Genomic DNA, 22,548 nt, shown 5'->3' on the forward strand with positions numbered 1-22,548 from the left:
TTCATAAATTTGAAATATTCCTATTTGATATAACAAATTTTCATAATATTAAAATAAAATTGTATTACAATTTAGCATATATGATTTAATAGAATTTTTATATTAATTATTATTGCTATCAAAATTGGATAAAATTCGTTAAGATTCGTCATTTTCACCCTTTTTCTTGTTCATACACGTAAAACGACGACGTATACATAACTGGGCTGGATCATAGCCTTAAGACCCAATAAACATATTGAGCCAGATATTTCGTTTCTGAATCGCCCACGAAAGCAAAGCAGCATTCAAAAGATCAATTTTTTTTTTTGTAAGCAAATCTATCCGACTCTCTGCCACTCAACTCGTTTCCATGGAACTCCAAACATTCCCTCATCTCTCTGCTACCGGTACTCTCTTTTTATACATATTCATCTATTTGTAACTGTATTCATATATTGTTGGAAAATTGAGTTTTTCTACACGCTAAGTTGATAATTTGCTTCTTTTTTCATATGGTTACTTATCTGGGTGTGCTGATTATTCGATTTTTCAGGGTTTTTTGTTCTAAAATTGTTAGCAATTGTGTTAAATTTCTATGGATGTTGATGAATCAACTGTTATTCGTGTTAACGAAATGCTTGGAGTCATTCTTGTTGTGGTTTGAATTCGATTCTTTATCCAATGATATTCTACCAGTCAGCAAACATGCGTGTGGAAAAGGAAAACAGATTTCCTTGGAGGACCCCAAAAATAATTTTATGCTTGTGTTCTTGGAAATAATATGAAAATCCCTGGATATATTGATTTTATAGGCTAAATTATTGAAGTCGGAATTTGTTTGTAGTTGTCCTTATGTTCATATTATTGTAGATAAATTGATTTTTCTTTAGTTATATTCTGTTTGATGGATTGATGAATTTCTCATGTCAAAAATTTTGGGCAATGCACAATGCACATTAACAGGTCTGGTGCTAAGCTGAGCCTGTTGATGAGCAATTTGAGGTCTATTTGTTCAGAGCCTGGGTCAATATAATATAATATAATATAATATTGAGCATAGCTCATGCCGAAATCAAACTTCAATTGAGCTCAAGCTCAATAGTGTCGAATAAACCAAGCTCGAGGATCCACCTATATGGCAAACATTTCTTTGAATGAACCAACTCAGTGGTACGAGCCTGTTTTTTCTGCATGAAGGCCAGAAAGTTTTTGTCTGCTTTGACAATACAGATTTTTAATCTAATTGATGCGGTTTTCATGATGTATAATTCTCAACAGAAAATGATTTACTTATGCTTATTTTAGGAAATATGATGCTTGTGGTGCAAGGTCATTCTTGCAAGAGAGGCATCCAAAATGGTTTGGGTGTGAGTATCTTTGTAGGACATAAATGTTTACAGAACCATCTAACCTTAAGGAGGAAATACTCTTCAAAGTGCATTGGAGCTTCCATTTCTTGCTCATTTAGTTCAGATAAGGATCAAATTCTACCTTCATTTCAACAGCTAAGTGATGCGCGAGTGATTTATTGTGTAGCTGCAGCGTTGGGTCATAACCAGGTATGTTTAGTACTATATCATTCTGGTGATAGCTTCAGCACCTATCCCAACACCCAGTTCCTCTGATAGATCTCTTATCTTTTCTAAAAACTTGGATGTTTCTCTCAATGTAGTTTGGAATTGTTATTGCTAGCAGGAGTCACATCCAGAATGCAGTTCTAGAGTTCCTTCAATTGTCAGTGCTCTTGAAAAGATGGAGCTTACTTCAAAGGTATTTAAAATTTATGCAAGTTATGTCATTGTTCACTATGATGACACTCTGTATCACATTTTTCACTTCCCCTCAATGCACAATTTCTTTGGTGATTAGTTTATCAGTTATCTTAAATTATTAGAATTCTGCCTTGGACTTGGCATGAGTATATCACTTTTTGATAGCAATAAACAATCGAGAGAGCTCTTTATTGTTATACAGAACAAAAGGGATAAAAATTATGAGAGAAAGAAGGGTTGTAATGTTCTCCTCTCTTTCTAATAACATTTCTTCTTCAATAAACGAAAGAACTATGATATGTTATGAAATTTTAAGTAGTTAATTGAAGTAAAACTTTGCAAAAAGATGTTAAGTTTTATTATCTTTTTTATTTTTCTCAAACTAGGTTTGTTTCACTTTCAGTAGTTGTTATTTTTCTTTTTCAAATTCAGTACATATGATTTATATGTATAATGACAAAAATATAAACCATATGTACTGAGTTTGAGAAAAAAAAATCTAGAAATGGTTGTCTTGGAAGTATTATAAATATATATGTAATCTCACTTTTGAGACATAGTTCAATTATTTAATAAAATACTTTGAAAGTTTCTCAGTTTTCTAGTTGTATGATGCAATCAAATCATTAAGTATGATGTTTAAAATTTCAAATTTCTAAAGTATAATATCTAGGTTAGTATCTCCAAATTCCTTAGTAAACGAATTAACCCTAATTTGTCATTCATCAACTATTTTTTTAAAACTAATAGTTTATGTAAAATGACAAACTATGAACTACAAGTACTGAATTCGCATAAAAAAATCACAAGGACTAAAATTGAAAACAACTAAAATACACAAGGCATTAAACTATGCTCTGCAAACCAACAGAAATATTTACACTACTAACTCTAATTTCTGAACATCCTTGTTAACAATTGTTTTGCCTCTGCTCATGCAGACATTATATAGGTTGGACCTTTTTTCGATATCTTTAGATGTGACTATGTTTTCGTTTCTTTTCGATCCACACTCTAAACCGTTGTGCAATCATAAGAAAATTCTCTTCTTTCACTTTTAGCTTTCCTTCATCATTATATAAGGGATATATGCCCATAAAAAAAATTTGAACTTGATGATGAGTTTATTTTTATGGTGATATCTTTATAAGCTTGGCATTCATAGGTATATTTTTATGATGTTGTGACTTGCAGCAAAATTTCCATAGAAGAATCTAGGATTGAGTAAATTAAGTTAACTTATTTACGTGACATGTACTTACATGAAATGGCTTCATGTCCATTATGCTTGTATTTAATTATATCAAACACTTTCCATGATTAGAATAATCTGTACTAGCCTATCCAAATAAAATGGTGTTATTCATATTGTTTTCTATTACTGGAGAGATTTACGAGCCATGTTTAAAGTCAGTGTCTTATTATTATGATTTCATCACAATCATTATTGATATTGCGTAGTCCATACAAATCATTTATCATTTTAAGTGACTTATTATAGTAATTTTTATCTGATATTGTCATAAAATGCTTAGTAAGAGTGTTTTTAAAATAGATTAAAGCAATAATGGTTTATTCACGTTAATGTGATTGGTTTGCCAGACATTATTACTTACAATCTTTTAAAATATTTCTTGAATATGTTTTTTTTTTCTTTTTGCAATTATATAAATGAGAGTTAATTGTATTCGTCTTTTCTTTTTTCCTTGTGCATCTCAGTTCCGCGGCTCCGAGGTCCTTGAACTTCAAAATTTCAAGCCTGCTTCAATAGATGATATTGCAAGTGTTCATTCAAAGGCCTATGTTCTAGGCCTTGAGAAGGTTGCTTCACATCCAACTATAATTTCTTCTTTCAATTCTTTCAACTTAAGTGAAGCAAGGAAAGATTATTTGATAGAGAAAAATATCATTTAGTAGTAGCTTTCGATCACTAACGACATTTTTGCTTAGTATCATTCTTCAATTCGTTTTCTGACAAACATCTGCTCACAGATTGAGTGCACTTGGACATGCATAAGGGCTGCACCCATGGGTGGGTATATGCTGATGTACCCCACATGGGAAGATGGTTACGCATGCATTTTTCTTCATTTCACCATTGATGAAAAGCTGTCTTTCAGAAACATAGTGCATTTGGTTAAGAAGAAAATTCTAGGCTCTACGCATATTGAAATTATGTCCTTATATTTGATTTTGAACTATAAAATCTTGAGGTTTTCAAATAAAAACAAAACAAGCTCTCTGCCTATTCAACTTGCATTTCTTCCTCCTGTGATGATTTAACCAGTGTTATCACTATTAGACTATTTCAATTCCAATTATATTTTTCGGTCAACCTCGTCGTCAACCTTTCATTTGGGAGGGAAAATTGAGGAGTGAGAAATTGAAACTTTCTGGTGTAACTCCCATGACCAACGAATTCAGAACCACTAAGGCCATGCACGTTATCTTTTACCTCCTGCATGATTCCTGCCGGTGGCTGCTTAGAATATGATTGAGCAGAGGGTTTAGTTTGTTTTACATTTTAATTCACATGGTTTAATTAGTAAAGAGGTTTAATATTTAAAAAAAATGTTAGGGCGGTTTAAGTTATCAATTTTGGTAAATCTCAAGCTCTTTGTTTTTCCTGTATTTTGGTTATAGGCTATGGATCAGGCATCGGATCAGGGAATTATTTTTATTGATGGCTCTGGACCTACATATGCTACTATGACAGTAAGTCTATATCATGTACTGTCTCATTTCATTGTTTAACGTGCAGATACTTTTGCCGAAGCAATTCTTTTTTAGATTTAATAAGTTGGACTCAACTTAATTTCTCAAAAAGGACTTAACTGCTATATTGACTTTCTCTGCACCACAAGAAAGTCACATCCTCTTATTACTTGCTTCAGTTCATAACGAGATTTAGCCTATCAGAGCAAAGAAACAAATATCATTGTATTTCATATTATTTACTTTTAGTTATTAGTAGGAAAGGTGAATAAGAGAGAGGATTATCTCCTGGTCCTGGTTGGCCTTCAGTTTTGCTTGATGCAAAACCGAAAGAAACAATTACTGAAAAGAAACTTACAAAGAAACAAATAAAATACTTTGGTTGAGCTGTGGCTCAGTGGTTATCTCCTCTGCTCTTTATTAAGAGGGTGAAGATTCAAGCTTCATGAATCCCTTTGGGCTCAGCCCCCAAAAAAAAACAGCAAATGTGATTCAGTTCCCTGGAATTACTGTTGTTTACGCACACTCTATCTCATGCTCTCTCTTATGTGCCTCTCTAAACCCCCCCCACCCCCCACCCCAACAATTATTCTTTAACTATCATTTTGCAACATCAGTTTTTTTTTCTTCTTATTGGAACTTTATAATTTTCTTTTGAGAAAAATTAGCACCTGATAGATTAACTGCGTATAGAAAATATTGACTTTTGTTGCTTCAATGTGGTGAAAATATGTTGTTTATTTTACTTTTTGTGTTGGTTTGATGGCAGACATTCCAAGATTCACTTACTGCAGCTGGAGCTGGAATCACCTTAGTTGATTCAGTGGTGATGTTTCAACCTAGCACGTTAGTCTCTTTATTGTGTTCCTTTTCCCTTTCTTGTCTAATCGAAATATCTTTTTTGACCTTATAAATTTTGGTTATTGTCTAATGGTTAAAATCCATCTTCAAAGTGGATTGTTGATTTGTTTGATCTCAATTTCAGATTGTGCTTCTTTCTATTTCTTGTTTATGGTAGCATGACACAATCATCTGTCAATATTTCAGGTCTCTGCATCTATGGAAGTCCCAGATCCACCCACTGGTTTTGCTTTGATCAGACCTCCAGGACATCATGCTGTTCCAAAGGGGCCTATGGGGTTCTGTGTTTTTGGGAATGTGGCTATTGCAGCCCGCCATGCTCAACGAGTACATGGATTAAAACGAGTATTTATTATTGATTTTGATGTTCACCATGGGAATGGCACGAATGATGCCTTCTATGATGACCCAGATATATTCTTCTTGTCAACTCACCAAGTAAGCATTGATCATTGAGCTCAGAATGTTTTTTACTCAGACTTTTAATACCTCATGTGATGGGGGCTCTACCAAAAATCAGCTTTAAGGTTTCAGGAGATACTTAACGCTTCATTAATCATAAATATCTGCAGTATTCCTTTCTAATTCTGAATAGAAGCATGGGGATTCAATATGTTTCCTATTATTTTAATCAATGGTTTTTCTTCTGTAGGTTAAAATAAAAGGAATTATACTTTTTTTTTCTAGCCTTGATTTGGACTCATTACAAAGGGCAGATAGCTCAGACACAACAAGAGATATACTCAACATATTAGAGCTCACTAAGACTGGAACCTGTGCCACCAAGTTGATGGAGATGTAGACATACTGGCTGAGCTAATATTTTCATCATGTTTGTTTGTTCATATCTTTCCAAATATTCCAAATTTTGTGGTTCTTTTAACATGTCGGAAATTATGGAATCGATAATTTCTTGATGGATTGTACAGGATCAAGAGATAATATTCTCAAAATATCCCAGATATCCACGCACCTGGATTCGTGACTAGGACCCAGTTATACTCCATCTCTTAAACTGAACCATGACCTGTGTTGGGATGGAAAGCCATTCCCCGAGAAACTCTAGGGCTTTGAATAAGCCCTCTCCCCTTCCTTCCATCGGACTTCTCTTAGCCCCCAACATATTTTGTTCAAGGGTTAACCCATTCTAGATGAGGGGGATATATCAATCTGTTTGATCTCTTCTCACTGTAAGGGAGATCTCTTTTCTATATGGGTGGCATTCTCTTGGTGTCCTTTTCTATGCTAATCTCTTTCCCTCAGAAATGTTCCTCAAGTTGAACTGGGTAAGGTGATTGATACTCTTGAGTCACTTTTTTCTTTTTCTTTTTTTTAAAAAAAAACCCTGATCAGACAGTCAGATCTGAAACTGAAGGCTGCTCAATATGTTTGATTTTAGTATCCTGTGTTCTATATCGATAATTTTCAAGGGGTTCTCTCAGCAAAGAAAAAAGAAAAATTTGAGAACAGATCTTCAAGGAGTTCTATATCCCAATATCCTACCCGCAATGCTTGTATTGCATTTGTTAGTGAGAGTTATTGCGGTTTTAAGCTCTTAGTGTAATATTGATTTGTGGATTATAACATACCTTGCACTAACAGCATAATCGCTTGTTCACTGTTGCAATACCACTTGATAAGCAAATTAATGTAGACCTATTTAGTATCTTTTCCTTTTCGTCTTTTAAATTGTTTAAGGAATTTATAGCTAAAATGTAATTGGTTGTTATATTGTATCTTCACCAAAATCGGTACAGGACGGAAGCTACCCTGGAACCGGAAAGATTGATGAGGTAGGTCATGGAAATGGTGAAGGAGCAACCCTAAATTTGCCACTACCTGGAGGCTCAGGTGATACTACCATGAGAACAGTTTTTGATGAAGTAATTGTACCATCCGCTCAAAGGTTCAAGCCAGATATAATTCTTGTCTCTGCCGGGTGAGTTCTGTTTTCTAATGGAGCTTAGTCCAACATATTAATGAATTTTAACTCTTCTCCCATAATGGTTGAGTTCAAAAAGATGCTCAAGTAAAGATGACTCTGGATCATCAATCCTCAGTGAAGTCACCAAATCTAGCAAATCATTACGAGAAGCATCTAAGCACATGGACACTTAGACCGACTAAATTTTTTTCTCTATCTACCATCAGAACTTCATCCTTCATTTGGGTTATAGAGAACACAAGTGAAATTACATGAAAGTTGAGTGATGCTGGGATCTTGGCATATAGTCCAAGTGAAAAATCTGATTGCTTCAACACTTAAACTATAAAACTTTTGTATCCCATAATGCAATTAAGAATTGCCTTCAGTTTGTAACTATCAGTAGCTTAGGATGAATGTTATTGCATTCTAGCCATCGTCAATCTTAATGTATTACGGTTGGACTTTCTCTCAGGTATGATGCTCATGTTCTGGATCCACTGGCCAATCTACAGTTCACAACAGGAACGTACTACATGCTTGCGTCCAACATTAAGCAGCTTGCCAAGGATCTCTGTGGTGGTCGCTGTGTGTTTTTCTTGGAAGGAGGATACAATCTCAAATCTCTTTCATATTCAGTGGCAGACTCATTCAGAGCTTTCCTTGGTGAGCCAAGTTTGGCATCTGAATTTGACAACCCTGCCATCTTGTATGAAGAACCATTTACAAAGGTGAAACAAGCAATCCAGAGAGTGAAACACATACATTCCCTGTAAAGACACTTATACTGTAAGATTTAGCTTGAAAACCTTATTGCTATACTTGCAAATAAAATTGCTTATGTTGGTCAAACTGCCACAGTAGAAAATGTTGTTTGTAAATCTTTCTAAATGGCAAAATGTTAAATATTTATTTGTTTAAGCAAAACTTATGCATCTCTGTTAATTGTTTTCATCTGTTAGAAGAGCTGCACATAACGAGGTTATTGATATGAATTGTAACCATGTCGATACAGGTAAGTGTTTGTTTTTGATCGAGAATCTATTTGACTCATATGCTGAAGTAGAGTGGAAAAACCAAAACAAACAGTAGGAGTAATGGTAGGTTTTTAAGTATATACATGGTTGGTCTGTGTTATATCTTCTCTAATTCTTGCTAAATAGACCATGTTTATTGTGAGTTAATTACAAAGCTGATCAGCCTGTGACATCAGCAGACATCACAAACACGTATCGAAAAATCTTCGTGCTACTATAGTTCATTGATTGGTGGCGGCAAGTTTTTCTTTAGATTGTTAGATAGGCAAACCCAAACAATTAGTATAATCAGAAACAGTGGTTTTTATATGACAATTTGTTTGTTTTTAAATTCTGATATGTTGTCAAGATTGCTGTCAATTGTTGGCTTGGTGAGTCATCTTGAGAGTAAAAACACCAGAGAAAATACAAAAAAAGGTAGGAGGTCCAACTTGGTTAGATTTTCCTGGAAATGGAAAATCTATAATTCCTCAAAAGCAAGAACCAAGAGGGCAATTCTTTTGGTTTTTCTAGTGAGAATGATTTGTGAGCCCCAGCATAAAATGCTTTGTGGGTTATCACCCTTTGATTTGTAGAACATTTTTGGGACCGCCTTTAAGTTTTTTTAACCGACCATACTACCCATCTGTTTGGTTGTTGAGAAAAAAGAAGAGAAAAAAAAAAAAGGGACAACAAATGATTGATAGGTTGTTAACAAATGTTTAGATAATTAGATTTGTTATTATCAGCAGCTCAGCTCGGTAATTTAGGGGTTAAAAGTTTTTAATACTCTATTTAAAAGTAAAAAATTCGAATCTCGTTAGAAAATTTAGAATTTAGTATTTAATTTAATAAAATTAATATTTAATTTAATAAAATTAATAAAAAAATATTTTATAACTATTAAAAATTTCGAAATAACCTTTTTAATTTTTAAAAAGAAAAAAGATAATTACATTTGTTATTTTAGCTGTTTCCAGGGCAAAGCAGTGACTAGAGGATTTTACTTCCATCATAAATTTGTGTAGTATATTTTTTTTATACACAGCACACAAAACACTATATTTAATGGGCTAAATTTACTGATTAAAATATTCAAAACCACGCCTTTCTTTAAAATTTTAGGTTGTAAATTTTAAATATTATATACGTTTAAAATGAGATGTAATTGAAGATTCCCACATAGGTTTAATCTCAAACTAATTATAATTAAGAAGAATAATTAAATATCTAAAATCGAAGTTAATAATCATTTAATCTTATCAAAGCTGTCGTGGTTTCAACTAAAGAATACAAACAAATTGCAAGCTCTGAAAATGATTAAAGATCATAAAACATACATGTATGTATATGTGTGTATATATATAAAAGCAAAGAAATTGACTTATCAGTTTTATCTTCAACAGTATAAAGAGAAGAAGATTAGAACAAAAATGAATATGCAGATGCGTGTAAGAATAAAAGCAATTAAGGTAGTAATTATCTTTAGCATATTGATTGGTGAGTAAGAAAAGAAGTTTCAAATCACATAATACTCTCCAGATAAATCTCTTATTACAAACTGACACGCAGCAGACTCCATAAATCAAAGCTTTCACATCTATCCACTACACCAACACTGACCCAGATCAATATAGACCTTTCCCAGGTCAGTATAGTGTATATATTATATATATATGTGTGTATAATATATATATATATATATATATAATGGCGTAGATGATGATGAGTTTTTTTTAATTGAGGAAAGGGCTTTGTCATGCATTTTACTCGTTGTGATTGCAAACATGATGGCTTGCTTTCGTCAAAAGATATTATTACTTACACTAGTAACTATCGTTAATTTAAAATGACAACCTTTACATATTTGACAAATTCTGATTCGTAATTTTCAATTACAATAGGATTAGACTGTTAGCTCATTAAAGAAGTATTGAAGTAATATGTGAATTGGGTTTAAATTTTTTAGTACAAAGATTATAACAGCTACTGCTTATTATTAAGTTCTTACATATAATACCTACTTATAAAATCATATATGTATCCACAAAAATTTAACCAGTTGGTAGGTCAAGAAAATGAAGAAAAAGACGATGGTACTGTATGGAACTCCACCTTTAGTAAATACAAAGCAATCGTGATGGATTAGCGAATGCATTGATGGACGGATGGTCGGCCGGGGGAAGGGAGAGAAGGGGGGAGGTGAGGGGCGGTGGGCTGAAGGAGGCGTGATGAAGTGATGCAGACACAATATATAATGTCTTATATATATATGTATATATAATTGGATTTTGATGGGTTGGTTTTGTTTTTTAGTGTGGAATTTTGTAAGGTTTGTTTTGTTTTTCATGGCAATAAAACAACCATATTTTGCGGCATTTGATAGAAAAGAGATAATATTCATTTCTCTGTTGCTTCCATATTTATGTAACTCAAAGTATATGTACACAAACACACACACACACACATATATATATATATATAAAGGACAAAGATAATTAATAATAACTACCCTCTACACAATTCAGATTGTATTGGAAAAAATATGATTACAGACTTGTGTTTATCTTTGTTCAAAGAGATATTAAAATTAAATAGATTAACAATTGAAAGTGTTTATTTAGTGGTTCTTATTTTAAAAACTAATTTAATTTTTAATCAACTTTTTAAATGCGACAACCAAAGAAGATCATTAAGAGGTGTTTAACATTAATCAATTTGTTAATTTTTTTTTTTTTCACTTTTCATTAAAAAAAATTTTGTCTCCAAAAGAAAAACAGAAGGAGAAAATCATACTAATTATAAAGAAAAAAGAAAAAAAAAATCATTATTGAAATCTTGAAAAGAAAAAGATGACATTTTTAGGAGGCACGTATAGACAAACACAATAATTAGGTAGGTATGTTTTATTTAAACCATCACTAATTTATAATTTGTTTAATCATAAATCAAGATTAATGTTAAACATACCTCTTAATCATTAAATAAAATCAGAAAATTAGGTGGCTCATGTACAACTATATTTTTATCAGAAAATTGCTATGTAGTTTGATAATTTTTTTTAAAAAAATTAGATATTAAGTAATATTTTACGTGTTAAAAATAAAATAAATTAATTAATTAATTAAATTGAATAAATAATTATATGATAATTTTTTTTAATAAAATTAGGTATGTGTTTAATACATTAAATTCATGAAAGGACTAATAGTGATTACCCAACTTCATTCTTTCTAAATCTTTTCAAAATTCTTTACTTAACCATCACAAAACCTCTTTTTTCTTTTTTCTCTTGTTAAAGTTGAAATTTGAGTTCAGACTTAATTGCCATCCTAAACCATGCATTGATTTCACACATTCACCTCCAGCTCAAAAGTACAAAGGTACCTATATTTTCACTTTATATATATATATATATATATGTATATATATACGTATACGTATACGTATACGTACACACACCTGAGTATGTAAGATAGTGTTGTAACATTGGATATATACAGGCAGCCGCCTCTCTTTCCACCATCCCATTTCCATTAACTCCTTTACTATAATCGTCTATTTTTCTGAAGAAAAACTTGTTGTAAACGTAACCTAATACTTTAATCTCATATAAAAAGATATATATAATTTTTGAAAAGTCATAAAATTATAATACTCAAGAAATTAATTTTAAAATATATAAATTTAAAATTAATGTATAAAATATAATTTTTGAATTTATGAATTTTTATTTATTGTAAAAAAAAAATTAAGAAAAATAGATGGAAGAGAAAATTAAAAATAATTTTAAAAATGAGGGATGAAAATTTGAGTTCCGAATGTGTTTTTGAAAGAAAAATAAAAAACTGATAGTTAAAACGTAATTTAAAAAAAAAATGTGCTACGTAGGACTGCCCAGTCAGCAATCTCGACGAACCGGAACGCGTCGCGTGGCAAGGCACGCTGACAGGATGCCACACGGGAGGCCACGCTGACAATCCGTTGCTCGCGATCGGACAGTTCGGATGTGTTCCCGGACATGTGAATGGTCCAGATCCGTTTCCTCCTCATGTATGATCGTACGGTACATATCAAATCGTGATGAACGGTTCAGATTCATTTTCTATTTAAACGCGATCAGACGGTTCATATCAAACGCGATGGACGACCCAAATTAAAAAGAGATGGATAAAAATACTTCACTTCACACCAAACCCTAACCCTAGCTGCCAGCTCCCCTCCCTCTCCCGCTTGAGAAGGAAAACTAGATACCGAGAAGGGAGCCCACCGCCGCCCACTGCAGTGCCGGAGCCACCTCTGACTGCATAAAAAGTAAAAAAATTCTCTCAATCGCTCGAAATTTGATCTTGAACACCCTTATGCCTAAATCGAAGTAAAAGAATCGGTAATTGAATCGAAAACTACGGGTAAAGCTCAAGGACGCTGCCGCAAGAAAAATCAAAAATTGCATTTGATCAGTCCATTCCTGATTCCCGTTTTGTACAATTTTTTCACAATTTTGTTTCCCACAGGTTGACCGAAGAAAAACGTCCAACCGCGAAGGTGAGCCGGCAGAGCTGCCGCACTAGAAAATTCTACCACTGGTAAGCTTCTATTTTTCGACTTTTTTCGACAACTGATGCCCCGTAACGTGTTTTCTCGCAGAGATGAGTTCAAAACTGGCCAAAATCAGCCGAAACTGACCGAAAACAGCAAGCCCGAGGCAAACCACCGCTACGGGCGGCGGTGCCATCGCTGGAGCACGGCGGTGCCACCATACCGGAATCATGAAATTAGCTGGAAAAAAGTTTCTAACACTGATTTTAGATTTTTGGGGAGTATTTTTAGGTATTTAGAGCGTGTTTTAATCTTAAAGAAAAAATTTAGGAAACCCAGGGGACCGCTAGTAGGCGCAGCTGAAAACTTAGCGTTTCAGACATCAATTCGAATAAGAATCTATCACTCTATTTCTTGTTATGGAATTAAAGTTTAATTATAAATAAAGTAATATTTTGTATAATTTTGAAAATTTCGATAATTAATCATAAGTTACTAATAGAATTGGAACCGGTTATTATTCACTGTTGATCCTGTTTGATTGATTTTACGGTTTTAAATGCATAATATTACACTGAAGTTGGTATGATGATTCAGTGGTGTTTCTTTGATGCATCTGTTGCTTATTCTGCGTGATTTAGAGTTAAATTGTGAAAGTGAAAATTAAATGTAAATAGAAAATTGTTTGATTTAATGAATAATTGAATAATAGTCTTACTGGATATCTTAAGAGATGGTGGACGGACCGGGTGAATAAGGAACCATATCGTGAATATTACCTCATACTGGACGAAGTATCGAGAATTGATATTTTGGCGCTCATACCGGATGGGGTATGAGGACGGCCCGTTTCATCCTCATACCGGACGTGGTATTGAAAGATAGTATTTTTTACGCTCATATCAGACAAGATATAGGGATAACCGGTTACTTAAAAATATTAAATAAGGGTTCACGCGTAGTGTGGATATCCCTATAGACCCCCATTGATACTAGCAGGCAGATAAAAAATAAAAGTTATTGTTCTGGTTAATTGAATATGAGATTATGATATTGTTCGTGCTATTGCTTCTAAAAATCGATTTTGAAAATTTCGCTGCGGAAAGTGTATAATAAATTATTTACTTATGATAAATGAATTTAATTAAATTAAGAGCTCCATTAGTTGTTTTCATAATTTTTATTAACCTTCATTTCTGTATCGGTAAATAATATGACATTCTTGCTGAACTAGTGTAACTTACTCTTTCATTAACCATTTCAGATAAAGAGAACCAAGATTCAGATTCTGATTCATAAAAGAGTTGCGAATAAGATATTCAGTTGTTTACTTTTCATTTATTTCTTTAATTATTCGTTATTCTTTTAGAATGGTCATTTCCATAATTCTATTGGTTATTCTAAATTATTGTATAAGCAATGTAAATCCTAACGCTATTATTTCGTTTCTATAATTAATTTATAATTTATATGCTTTCAAGTTTCAAATCGTTACAAAAATATTAATAATTTTAATTTAAATTTTCAAGCATTAAATTAGAGTAAATATTAAATTAGTGTGATTTTAGAATTTATTTCTCTGCAAAAATTTGAATAACAAAAATTATGATATTCCAATCTCATATTAAAAAAAAATATACTTAGATATTATGTTTTTAATTTTATGATTTTTTTCAACAACATTTAAAATACAGCATTCAGAATCATGAAATTTTCAACTGTAGAAATGAAGTATATGTCAATTACATTTTTACTAGGTATATCTATATATATATATATGTATGTATGTATAGAAAGAGCATGCTAGGGTGTGCTATATATACAGAGAGAGAGATGAGAACAAGAGCAATTTTTCGTTTTTTTGGATAAAACTACACAAGAAAGAACAGGTAGTTTTATATAAACAGATAAAATAGAAGATGATGGGAGATGGGAGTATGAATCTTCCTCCTGGTTTCCAGTTTTGCCCTACAGATGAAGAACTCATCACTCACTTTCTCTACAGGAAAGCTTCTCGTTTACCTTGTCATCCCAACATTCCCCATCTCCATTTCTACCGTTCTGATCCTTCCCACCTCCAAGGTCATCATCTCATCTTATATATATCTCTTCAATTTCCATAAATACATGTATATATATATGTATACCCGTGAATGAATTATTGATATATACGTATAGGGAAAGCAGTGGTGAGCGGGAACAGATATTACTTCTTTACCCAAGTGGGATCTAAGGAAATTAACGGAGGGAAGACAGAGAATGGATATTGGAAGGCAGTTGATGAAGAAGAAGAAGAAGAAGAAGAAGGAGAAGCCATTTTCAGTCGTGGTAATAAGCTCCTAATTGGGACCAAAAAGCATCTTGTCTTCTTTCTTGGTCAACCTCCTTCTGCTATTCAAACCAACTGGTTCATGGAACAATATCACCTCCCTACCTCTAATATTACTTCTTCAGTAAGTATTATCTAATTATGTAATATCATTTCTTTTATCCATAAGTTCCTTAAGATCACCCATGTAATCTTTTAACTGCGTAGTAATATACACATATATATATATACATACAGGAGAGGAAAAAATGGGTTTTATGTAGAGTTCATGATGGTGGTGAAGGGAATTCTCAGGGTTTTTCTCACAGTAGCAGTGGTGATAATGATGAGGATGGAATCGAGCTTTCATGTTTGGATGAAATGTTCTTCTCCTTACATGATGATCTTGAAGATGTAACTTCTCCAAATTAATATATATATATATATATATTTCTTAAAAAACTAACCCATCATCCCCAATTACACATATCCCACCTCTTAATATATAAATATACATATAGATTATCATTAACTATTACTTGCCAGTCTACAAGATCACCAATAGCTCTATATATGCATGATTGTCACTTTCTTAAAAGGGGTAGGTGAAAAAACATTATAACCCAAAAACAAAATTGAGGGTTCACACACAGAGACATGGGTAGGGAAGCATGAATGAAGGTGAGTGGGGGCATATAATAATTATAAGGTTGGAATGGTAGCTGCATGTGTACTCTAAATTCCCTTTTCTACAAAATGGTTTATAATTAACCCAAATTAAGACACATGTACATTAAGTATCTTTTCTGCTTCCTAAAGTGCTTATAAATCCTTTGCCTTTTAACACAACACCTTTTTTACTCCTACCAACCTAATTATGTTTTCTATCCTCACTTTTTCACCTCATCTCTTTTCCATCAAAACAAAAGTTCAAATAATATAGACAAAAACAAATTGGTGATTTCAAACATATATATATATATATATATATATGCATTACACATACATACATATACATGTGGGTGTATGTGTAAATATGTATGTAATATTTTTTAGCAGATAACACATATCTTCATTAATTATGTTAATACATACATAAATTATAATACAATATCAATAATTTTTTTTTAAAAATATACACATAAAAAAGCATACTTCGATTTAAATTTATATTTTTAAAAAATAAATAAATATAAGAACCACTAAATTAAGTAAATATTTTGCATGCATAGGGTAAGAGCCAATTGAGCGAAAGGGAGAGTATTATAATATAAATCCAAATTTTAAAACATCGAAAGAACACGATAATAAATACTATCGCATAATCAATTACATATAGTATTTAAAATATTAAATTAAATTTAAATACTTCAAAAAATAATAATATTTTAATAATATATATAAAAAAATATGATTATTGAGTTTTATATATAAATTTAAATTATATACTTTTAATAATTTTAATTTTAATTTTTTTTAAAATTAATAATTTAATTCTAAAAAAGTATTAACTAATAATGTTTGGATTAAAGCGCTAAAAACGGTCGCATAATATGCATCATTTGGTGATTTTATATTGGTACAATCTTAAATTTAATAAAATTTTAAATTACGACACATATATGTGGTTTTATAAGAATATTAAAAATTTGAATTGTAAAAAGTTTAATATCTAAATTTACATTATAATAATATATAATTGTTAAAGTATGTATTAGAATTCAAGTCATTCACACTTTAAAGAAATTAATATTTTTTTTTTAAAATTGAAACAATATAGTTGTAAATGTGTAAAGAGATAAAACAATAATATACTGAGCCAGCAGATGACTAAGCTGTTTTTGGGCTTTGAATGAATAATATTTGAGTTCAGGAAATAAGAAGCTAGAGAAATAGTCTTTTTTTTTTTTTTTGTATGTATGCTTTTACATTTGGTTTATTATATAAAACAATTATATATATAAATATATTAAAAATATAATAGTTATTAGGATGTAAAGAAGATTATTAGACTATTAATTGCCTATAATTACTGTATAATTATAATTACAGCAGATGTTATAAATTTAATATATTAATAGGTGCCATGAATTAGGATATAAGATTATATATGTAATCAAACTTTTTGTTTATTTTTTAAATTTTAAATATTATTTACAAATTTATACTTATGAAATGGTTTCATATATTGCAATTTTTAATTAATTATTTTTTTAAAATTTTTTAAATTAAGTAAACAAAAAAATTTATTATATTATAGATATGATATATTATTTTCATATTTTGTACTCAAATTTAATTAATATAATGTTAATAATTAACATTTTTAACTCTCAATCTCTTGTCATAATTTGTTTCACGATTAATTATTTTAAAAAAAATTAAATTAGTAGTAAATAATTTAATTAATTATTTATATTCAAACAAATAATATTAATTTATTATTTATATTTAATATAACATACTAATAATTGATAAAATCACAAAAATAAAAAAAAATGTTTTATAAAATTATTTCTAAATTATTCTAACTCCGCCACGTGGAAATATCATCCACGAGCACTAAATGCTCAGCATCCGGTCATATGGATGTATCGGCAAGCATGGCGAAAGGCGACTACCAAACAAACAGAAACACCATTCTCTCTCCCTCTCAATACTTTCTCCTCGTCGTCTCATGAACGTTTGACTGAATTCTCGATACTCTCTCCAGTTTCTTCATTCATCTCCAATGGCTTTCTGCGTTAAATCATCAAGGAACATTCTCAAGAATCTGAAACCTAAGCTGCGTTTGTTCAGCACCATTAACCAGACTTCTCGGCTGGAGCACCGCCGTCCATTAACACCTCCATTTTCTCCGCAGTTCAAAAATCTATTTTCAAATTTGCATGATAGAACTGCGCAACTTTCATTTTGCCGCTTTCGATCCTCCGAGGTGGAGAAGCAGTTGGATTCTTCCTATCATGTTAACAGCAAGCAGGTACGTATATTTCCTGACTGGCTTGATCTGCATTGTCCAACTTATGTTTTAAAATGAAGTAAAATTTGATTATTTCTACTCATTATTTAATTTGATTAGATTCTTACAAGCATCCTCGTTTTAACCTGTTGGATGGCTCCAATCCTGTTTTGAATTTATTGGAGAGCCAAATAGGAATTTGGATCCGACGCTAAGGAGGTCAGCATAAAATTTGACTTTGTTCAAATATAAAAAATATGATCCTGAGTCCGGTAGAAACTAGAAATCCATCCCCAAAGTATTTAAGATAGTATTAGAATTGATAAACATGCACATTCCAAGTACAGGAATAAGATAGGAATAAGCAAACATAATAGTCTCTAATCATATTTGATTCTTTTTAAGAGAGTTAAATAGTTGTCCTTTTTCTAGCTTCCAAGGTTTGAGGAATAATAGATGTATTATGTAAAGTTATCTATCCCTTATGATTTCTTAGTGGAGCTATTAGTTTCGAAAAGGATTCTAGCTGCTTGACTCAACGAGGTCATACTAGTTAAGATTCTTTTTGTGAGTTGAACTTAAAATTAACAAAATATTATTCTTTTGTTGGTTCGTCTCACTTCACTATTATGGAATATACACCAGTTAGTATGATGATTGGCTGAACTTTTATGATCCACAGAGGCATATTATTTATTCAATTACCTTATCTTGTGCCTGTATTATTTGTAAATTTTGCAACCCATCTTGCGTATGCCTTTTGTTTTTTATTACTTGTCAGCATTTTGTTATGGCATCATAAATCCTTATTATGCTCAAGTAGACTTTTTTGGAAAGTGAAAATGATATTCTCTAGAATGACCTAACGGTAACTTGTAACAATTGCTAGCATCTATCAACATGAGATCGCTTAAACATTTTTTATATTCTAGTTGCCTGTTAATCTGGTTAGAATACCTCATGAATTTGGTTATCATATTTCTGTTGTCTTCTTTTAGTGGTTTAGGATGTCTTTTGGCCCTTTTGCGATTTTATTGCTCAACACTTAAACTCTCATTTACTTTAAATTCTTTCTCTGTGAATGCATATGCTTGCTGTGGTAGGCCTTGGATTTTCCAGGTGGAAAGGTGGTTTTCACGCCTGATATGAGTTTCATACCAGAATCCCCTGAAGAGCGTGCTCACTGCTACCGAGTTCTTGATGAGAACGGTCAGCCAGTTAAGCACAGCAATTTTGTACCGGTAATTTCGCTTGTCCTCCAAGCCACAGTTTCTGTTTCTGCAAAGGAAGAGGAAACTCTTCTCTATCTTTTCCATTTCACAATTTTAGCTTCCATGTTGAGGACTTACTAGCCATGCTTTTATTTAGGTAAGCAAGGAAATTGCAGTAAAAATGTACAGTGACATGGTTACTCTTCAAACAATGGACACAATCTTCTACGAAGCACAAAGGCAAGGAAGAATTTCCTTCTATGCAACCACCATTGGTGAAGAGGCCATAAACATTGCATCTGCTGCGGCACTTACTGCTGATGACGTTATCTTCCCTCAGGTAACAAGCACATCTATGGCCTCGTGCATTTAATATATCCATTTGCTCAATGTGTACTGTATCCAAATATACCCCAAAACTTCTGCAATTACTAAGACTTGTGAATCTGGATAGACATTTCAAGTGTTAGTTTTAGGTGAAGTACAAATTCTTTTATCTGAATTTATTGATTGAAATTTTACGCACTTCATATTACTCCATCCATTATTTTCATGTCAAGACGAAAATGACGGGAAATAGTTCTGCTCTCCATGCAGTACAGGGAGCCAGGAGTTCTGCTATGGCGTGGTTTTACCCTTCAAGAGTTTGCAAACCAGTGTTTTTCCAATAAGACTGATTATGGGAAAGGCAGGCAGATGCCTATCCATTATGGATCCAACAAGCATAATTATTTTACAGTGGCATCAACAATTGCGTAAGATACAAACCATGTTTATGTGGGATCCTTGCTTCAAGACCATTTGCAAGTCCATTATGAATCTTGAAAAATTATGACCATGAGTTTTTACTGTTCGCCAGTACACAACTTCCCCATGCAGTTGGTGCTGCATATTCTTTGAAGATGGACAGAAAAAATGCATGTACAGTCACTTACTTTGGTGATGGTGGCACAAGTGAGGTAAACATAGCAACATAAACTCATTTTTGTCTGTTTTTCTTGAGGGGAATGATATGATCCATGCTACTAGGAACCCAAATCTCTCCATTCAATTTTCAGTGACTCTGTGTTTCTTGGTGTTTGAAACAATTCTATCAGTGACTGATATAATCATCTATAACACAGTACATATCAACTTTCTTTCTGTATTTTCTACCCTTTCTGGTCAAAAGCTTTATTACTTTTTTGCAATAACTGTCTAGTGAGTGAAAGAACAGATAACTGAATGTTAAAAAAATTGGAATGGGGCGTTTCTATTTTTTTTTTGCTGCTATATATTACAAACTAATTTTGGCCTTTAGCTTTCTGTTTTCTAACATGATACAATTGCTAGGGAGATTTTCATGCTGCTTTAAATTTCGCAGCAGTTATGGAAGCACCAGTCATATTTGTCTGTCGGAATAATGGATGGGCCATCAGTACTCCTACTTCAGATCAGTTTCGAAGTAATTGCTTCTACTCGATCCATTATCATATACATGATAGTTCATTACATATTCATTGAGGTGTTTCTATTGAAACTAGGTGACGGTGCAGTTGTTCGAGGCCGAGCCTATGGGGTCCGAAGTATCCGTGTGGATGGAAATGATGCTCTTGCCATGTACAGTGTAGTTCATACTGCACGTGAAATGGCTGTTTGTGAAAATAGGCCAATCTTAATTGAGGTAAAATAATTATTGTATTCTTAATTAGATGTAAGATGCTGAACCCTAGATGACATGCATTTATCTCTGGTTTGAATTTTCTCATTGCAGGCTTTAACATATCGTGTGGGGCACCACTCTACATCAGACGATTCTACCAAGTATCGACCAGTAAATGAGATAGAATGGTGGAAAACAGAACAAGACCCTGTAAGTAGATTTAGAAAATGGATTGAAAGCAAGGATTGGTGGAACAGTGAGGCAGAGTCAGAGCTCAGGAGCAGCGTGAAGAAGCAGGTAAATAAATTAAGACTTTTGATAAAAAGATCCATATGAAATGCAGGATTTATTTCATACATTTAATTACCTGGTCAATTTGCAAACCTAATTAATGGGGAAAACTGGAGAAAATCAACCATTTGCGCATAGTCTCCTATGTGTAAAGACCAAAGCTTGACACCAATGTATCCTCCTTCGCGGTGATGTACTATTCCTTCCATTAATTTACTTGTTAAAGGTTTCTTCAAGCATCTTATAGCTTTTGGCCTCCTAAATATAAAATATGTTTATTCTCATTAAATATTTTAGAAAAATAGTGTGGGACTTATACATGTTTGTTAGTGCCTGAATAATAACAACATGCCATGCCACATCCTTGGAGAGAAGAAATTTGTCTGGGAGCCAAATATTAGATATGAGACTGTAAGGCACTAAATTCATGCAAGTACTTGATGTTAATTTGTAGAGCATGCTGTTGTCCGTCCTTTCAAAAATCGAATGTATATGATGATTGATTTGCTCCCTGTTGCAACCGATTATTGGTTAATTGTTTTTACAATTTCTTTTCCCTTTTTCCTCTTATTCACTGGTAGCATTTCTTGTAACAGCTACTTCACGCAATTCAAACAGCAGAGAACATTGAGAAACCTCCGGTTCAAGACTTGTTTACCGATGTATATGATGTCCTCCCATCTAACCTTCAAGAGCAAGAGAGATTGTTGAGAGAAACCATTAAGAGGCACCCACAAGACTATCCACAAGATGTTCCTCTCTGAATATGCAGGATAATAGGTATATTTATGTTCAACTGCTTTTTCATCAAAGTATAATGCTGGTAAAGCAGCTGTAGTAGTTGTAAACTTGATGGTTGCTCACTGCAGTCTACTTCGGCAAAAACACCAACTCAAATGCATATAAGCTGAAAGCTGACGGACCTTTTCACTGGTAATTTGTGTTTTTTTCACTTGCAACTAACTTGATAATGCACTTACTGGAAACTACGGGAAGGTAGTAAGCTCTTTGATTTGGATTGAAATGGTGAAGAGGAAATCGTGGGAATCTTTAAACTCAAACAGAGATGAGTTGCCAATTTTGGCCTCTTTGGAGTTGCAGGTTTTTCTTCTATTACTATAATATTGTATTATTAATGAGATGAAGCCCCAGTTTTTGAAGCTTCTTCTTGTATTCAGAGAAGCATAATGAAGCTTTTGAAGCCAACTGGAATTGGAACTGAAATTGAATTTCTCTTAATATCTTTTGCCACTCCAGATACTACCAGGCATAGAATATGACAGAGAGAGATTTATTTGAAAATACTGGGCTATTTTTGAAACATATAA

At 32.5% G+C, this 22,548-nt stretch overlaps 3 protein-coding genes across 9 annotated transcripts; all 3 read left to right on the forward strand.

Annotated features, from left to right (window-relative positions):
• The first annotated feature begins 232 nt into the window (after positions 1-232).
• On the forward strand, positions 233-8,181 carry HDA14 (histone deacetylase 14). 6 transcript variants are annotated; one of them, XM_088222667.1, is made up of 10 exons: positions 246-389; positions 946-1,152; positions 1,288-1,541; positions 1,678-1,752; positions 3,474-3,575; positions 4,398-4,469; positions 5,239-5,295; positions 5,517-5,768; positions 7,088-7,269; positions 7,730-8,181. In XM_088222667.1, exons 2-10 carry the CDS (start codon positions 1,137-1,139, stop codon positions 8,028-8,030), a joined length of 1,311 nt encoding a protein of 436 aa, XP_088078793.1. In that variant the 5' UTR covers positions 246-389; positions 946-1,136; the 3' UTR covers positions 8,031-8,181. The 6 variants fall into 6 exon arrangements, with proteins under 6 accessions (XP_088078794.1, XP_088078792.1, XP_088078793.1 ...); XM_088222668.1 differs by lacking the exons at positions 946-1,152; positions 7,730-8,181 and adding an exon at positions 5,983-6,128 and having other exon boundaries at positions 233-389; positions 7,088-7,263; XM_088222666.1 differs by lacking the exon at positions 946-1,152 and having other exon boundaries at positions 234-389.
• A 6,414-nt stretch (positions 8,182-14,595) lies between these two features.
• LOC110816201 (NAC domain-containing protein 104) lies at positions 14,596-16,080 on the forward strand. 2 transcript variants are annotated; one of them, XM_088222639.1, is made up of 3 exons: positions 14,596-14,891; positions 14,997-15,262; positions 15,376-16,080. In XM_088222639.1, exons 1-3 carry the CDS (start codon positions 14,729-14,731, stop codon positions 15,547-15,549), a joined length of 603 nt encoding a protein of 200 aa, XP_088078765.1. In that variant the 5' UTR covers positions 14,596-14,728; the 3' UTR covers positions 15,550-16,080. The 2 variants fall into 2 exon arrangements, with proteins under 2 accessions (XP_088078765.1, XP_021899969.2); XM_022044277.2 differs by having other exon boundaries at positions 14,598-14,891; positions 14,988-15,262; positions 15,376-16,075.
• A 1,614-nt stretch (positions 16,081-17,694) lies between these two features.
• Positions 17,695-22,463, forward strand: LOC110816126 (thiamine diphosphate-binding fold (THDP-binding) superfamily protein). Its single transcript, XM_022044166.2, has 10 exons — positions 17,695-18,097; positions 19,180-19,317; positions 19,445-19,627; positions 19,885-20,042; positions 20,147-20,246; positions 20,620-20,731; positions 20,811-20,950; positions 21,041-21,226; positions 21,817-22,000; positions 22,090-22,463. Exons 1-9 carry the CDS (start codon positions 17,849-17,851, stop codon positions 21,982-21,984), a joined length of 1,434 nt encoding a protein of 477 aa, XP_021899858.1. The 5' UTR covers positions 17,695-17,848; the 3' UTR covers positions 21,985-22,000; positions 22,090-22,463.
• The last annotated feature ends 85 nt before the right edge of the window (positions 22,464-22,548 follow it).

This window comes from Carica papaya, chromosome 6 (assembly GCF_054855325.1).
Source record: "Carica papaya isolate Zhongbai chromosome 6, ASM5485532v1, whole genome shotgun sequence".
In the NCBI taxonomy this organism is placed as follows: Eukaryota; Viridiplantae; Streptophyta; class Magnoliopsida; order Brassicales; family Caricaceae; genus Carica; species Carica papaya.

Excerpts from the sequence above, each read along its gene's own strand:
- LOC110816201 (XM_022044277.2), top strand. The coding sequence starts at position 14,729 with ATGATGGGAGATGGGAGTATGAATCTTCCTCCTGGTTTCCAGTTTTGC. Across the intron at positions 14,892-14,987 it reads TGATCCTTCCCACCTCCAAG|GGAAAGCAGTGGTGAGCGGG; the intron begins GTCATCATCTCA and ends ATATACGTATAG. Across the intron at positions 15,263-15,375 it reads CCTCTAATATTACTTCTTCA|GAGAGGAAAAAATGGGTTTT; the intron begins GTAAGTATTATC and ends ATATACATACAG.
- HDA14 (XM_088222666.1), top strand. The coding sequence starts at position 353 with ATGGAACTCCAAACATTCCCTCATCTCTCTGCTACCG. Across the intron at positions 390-1,287 it reads CCCTCATCTCTCTGCTACCG|GAAATATGATGCTTGTGGTG; the intron begins GTACTCTCTTTT and ends TGCTTATTTTAG. Across the intron at positions 7,270-7,729 it reads ATAATTCTTGTCTCTGCCGG|GTATGATGCTCATGTTCTGG; the intron begins GTGAGTTCTGTT and ends ACTTTCTCTCAG.
- LOC110816126 (XM_022044166.2), top strand. The coding sequence starts at position 17,849 with ATGGCTTTCTGCGTTAAATCATCAAGGAACATTCTCAAGAATCTGAAA. Across the intron at positions 19,628-19,884 it reads ATGACGTTATCTTCCCTCAG|TACAGGGAGCCAGGAGTTCT; the intron begins GTAACAAGCACA and ends CTCTCCATGCAG. Across the intron at positions 21,227-21,816 it reads GGAGCAGCGTGAAGAAGCAG|CTACTTCACGCAATTCAAAC; the intron begins GTAAATAAATTA and ends TTCTTGTAACAG.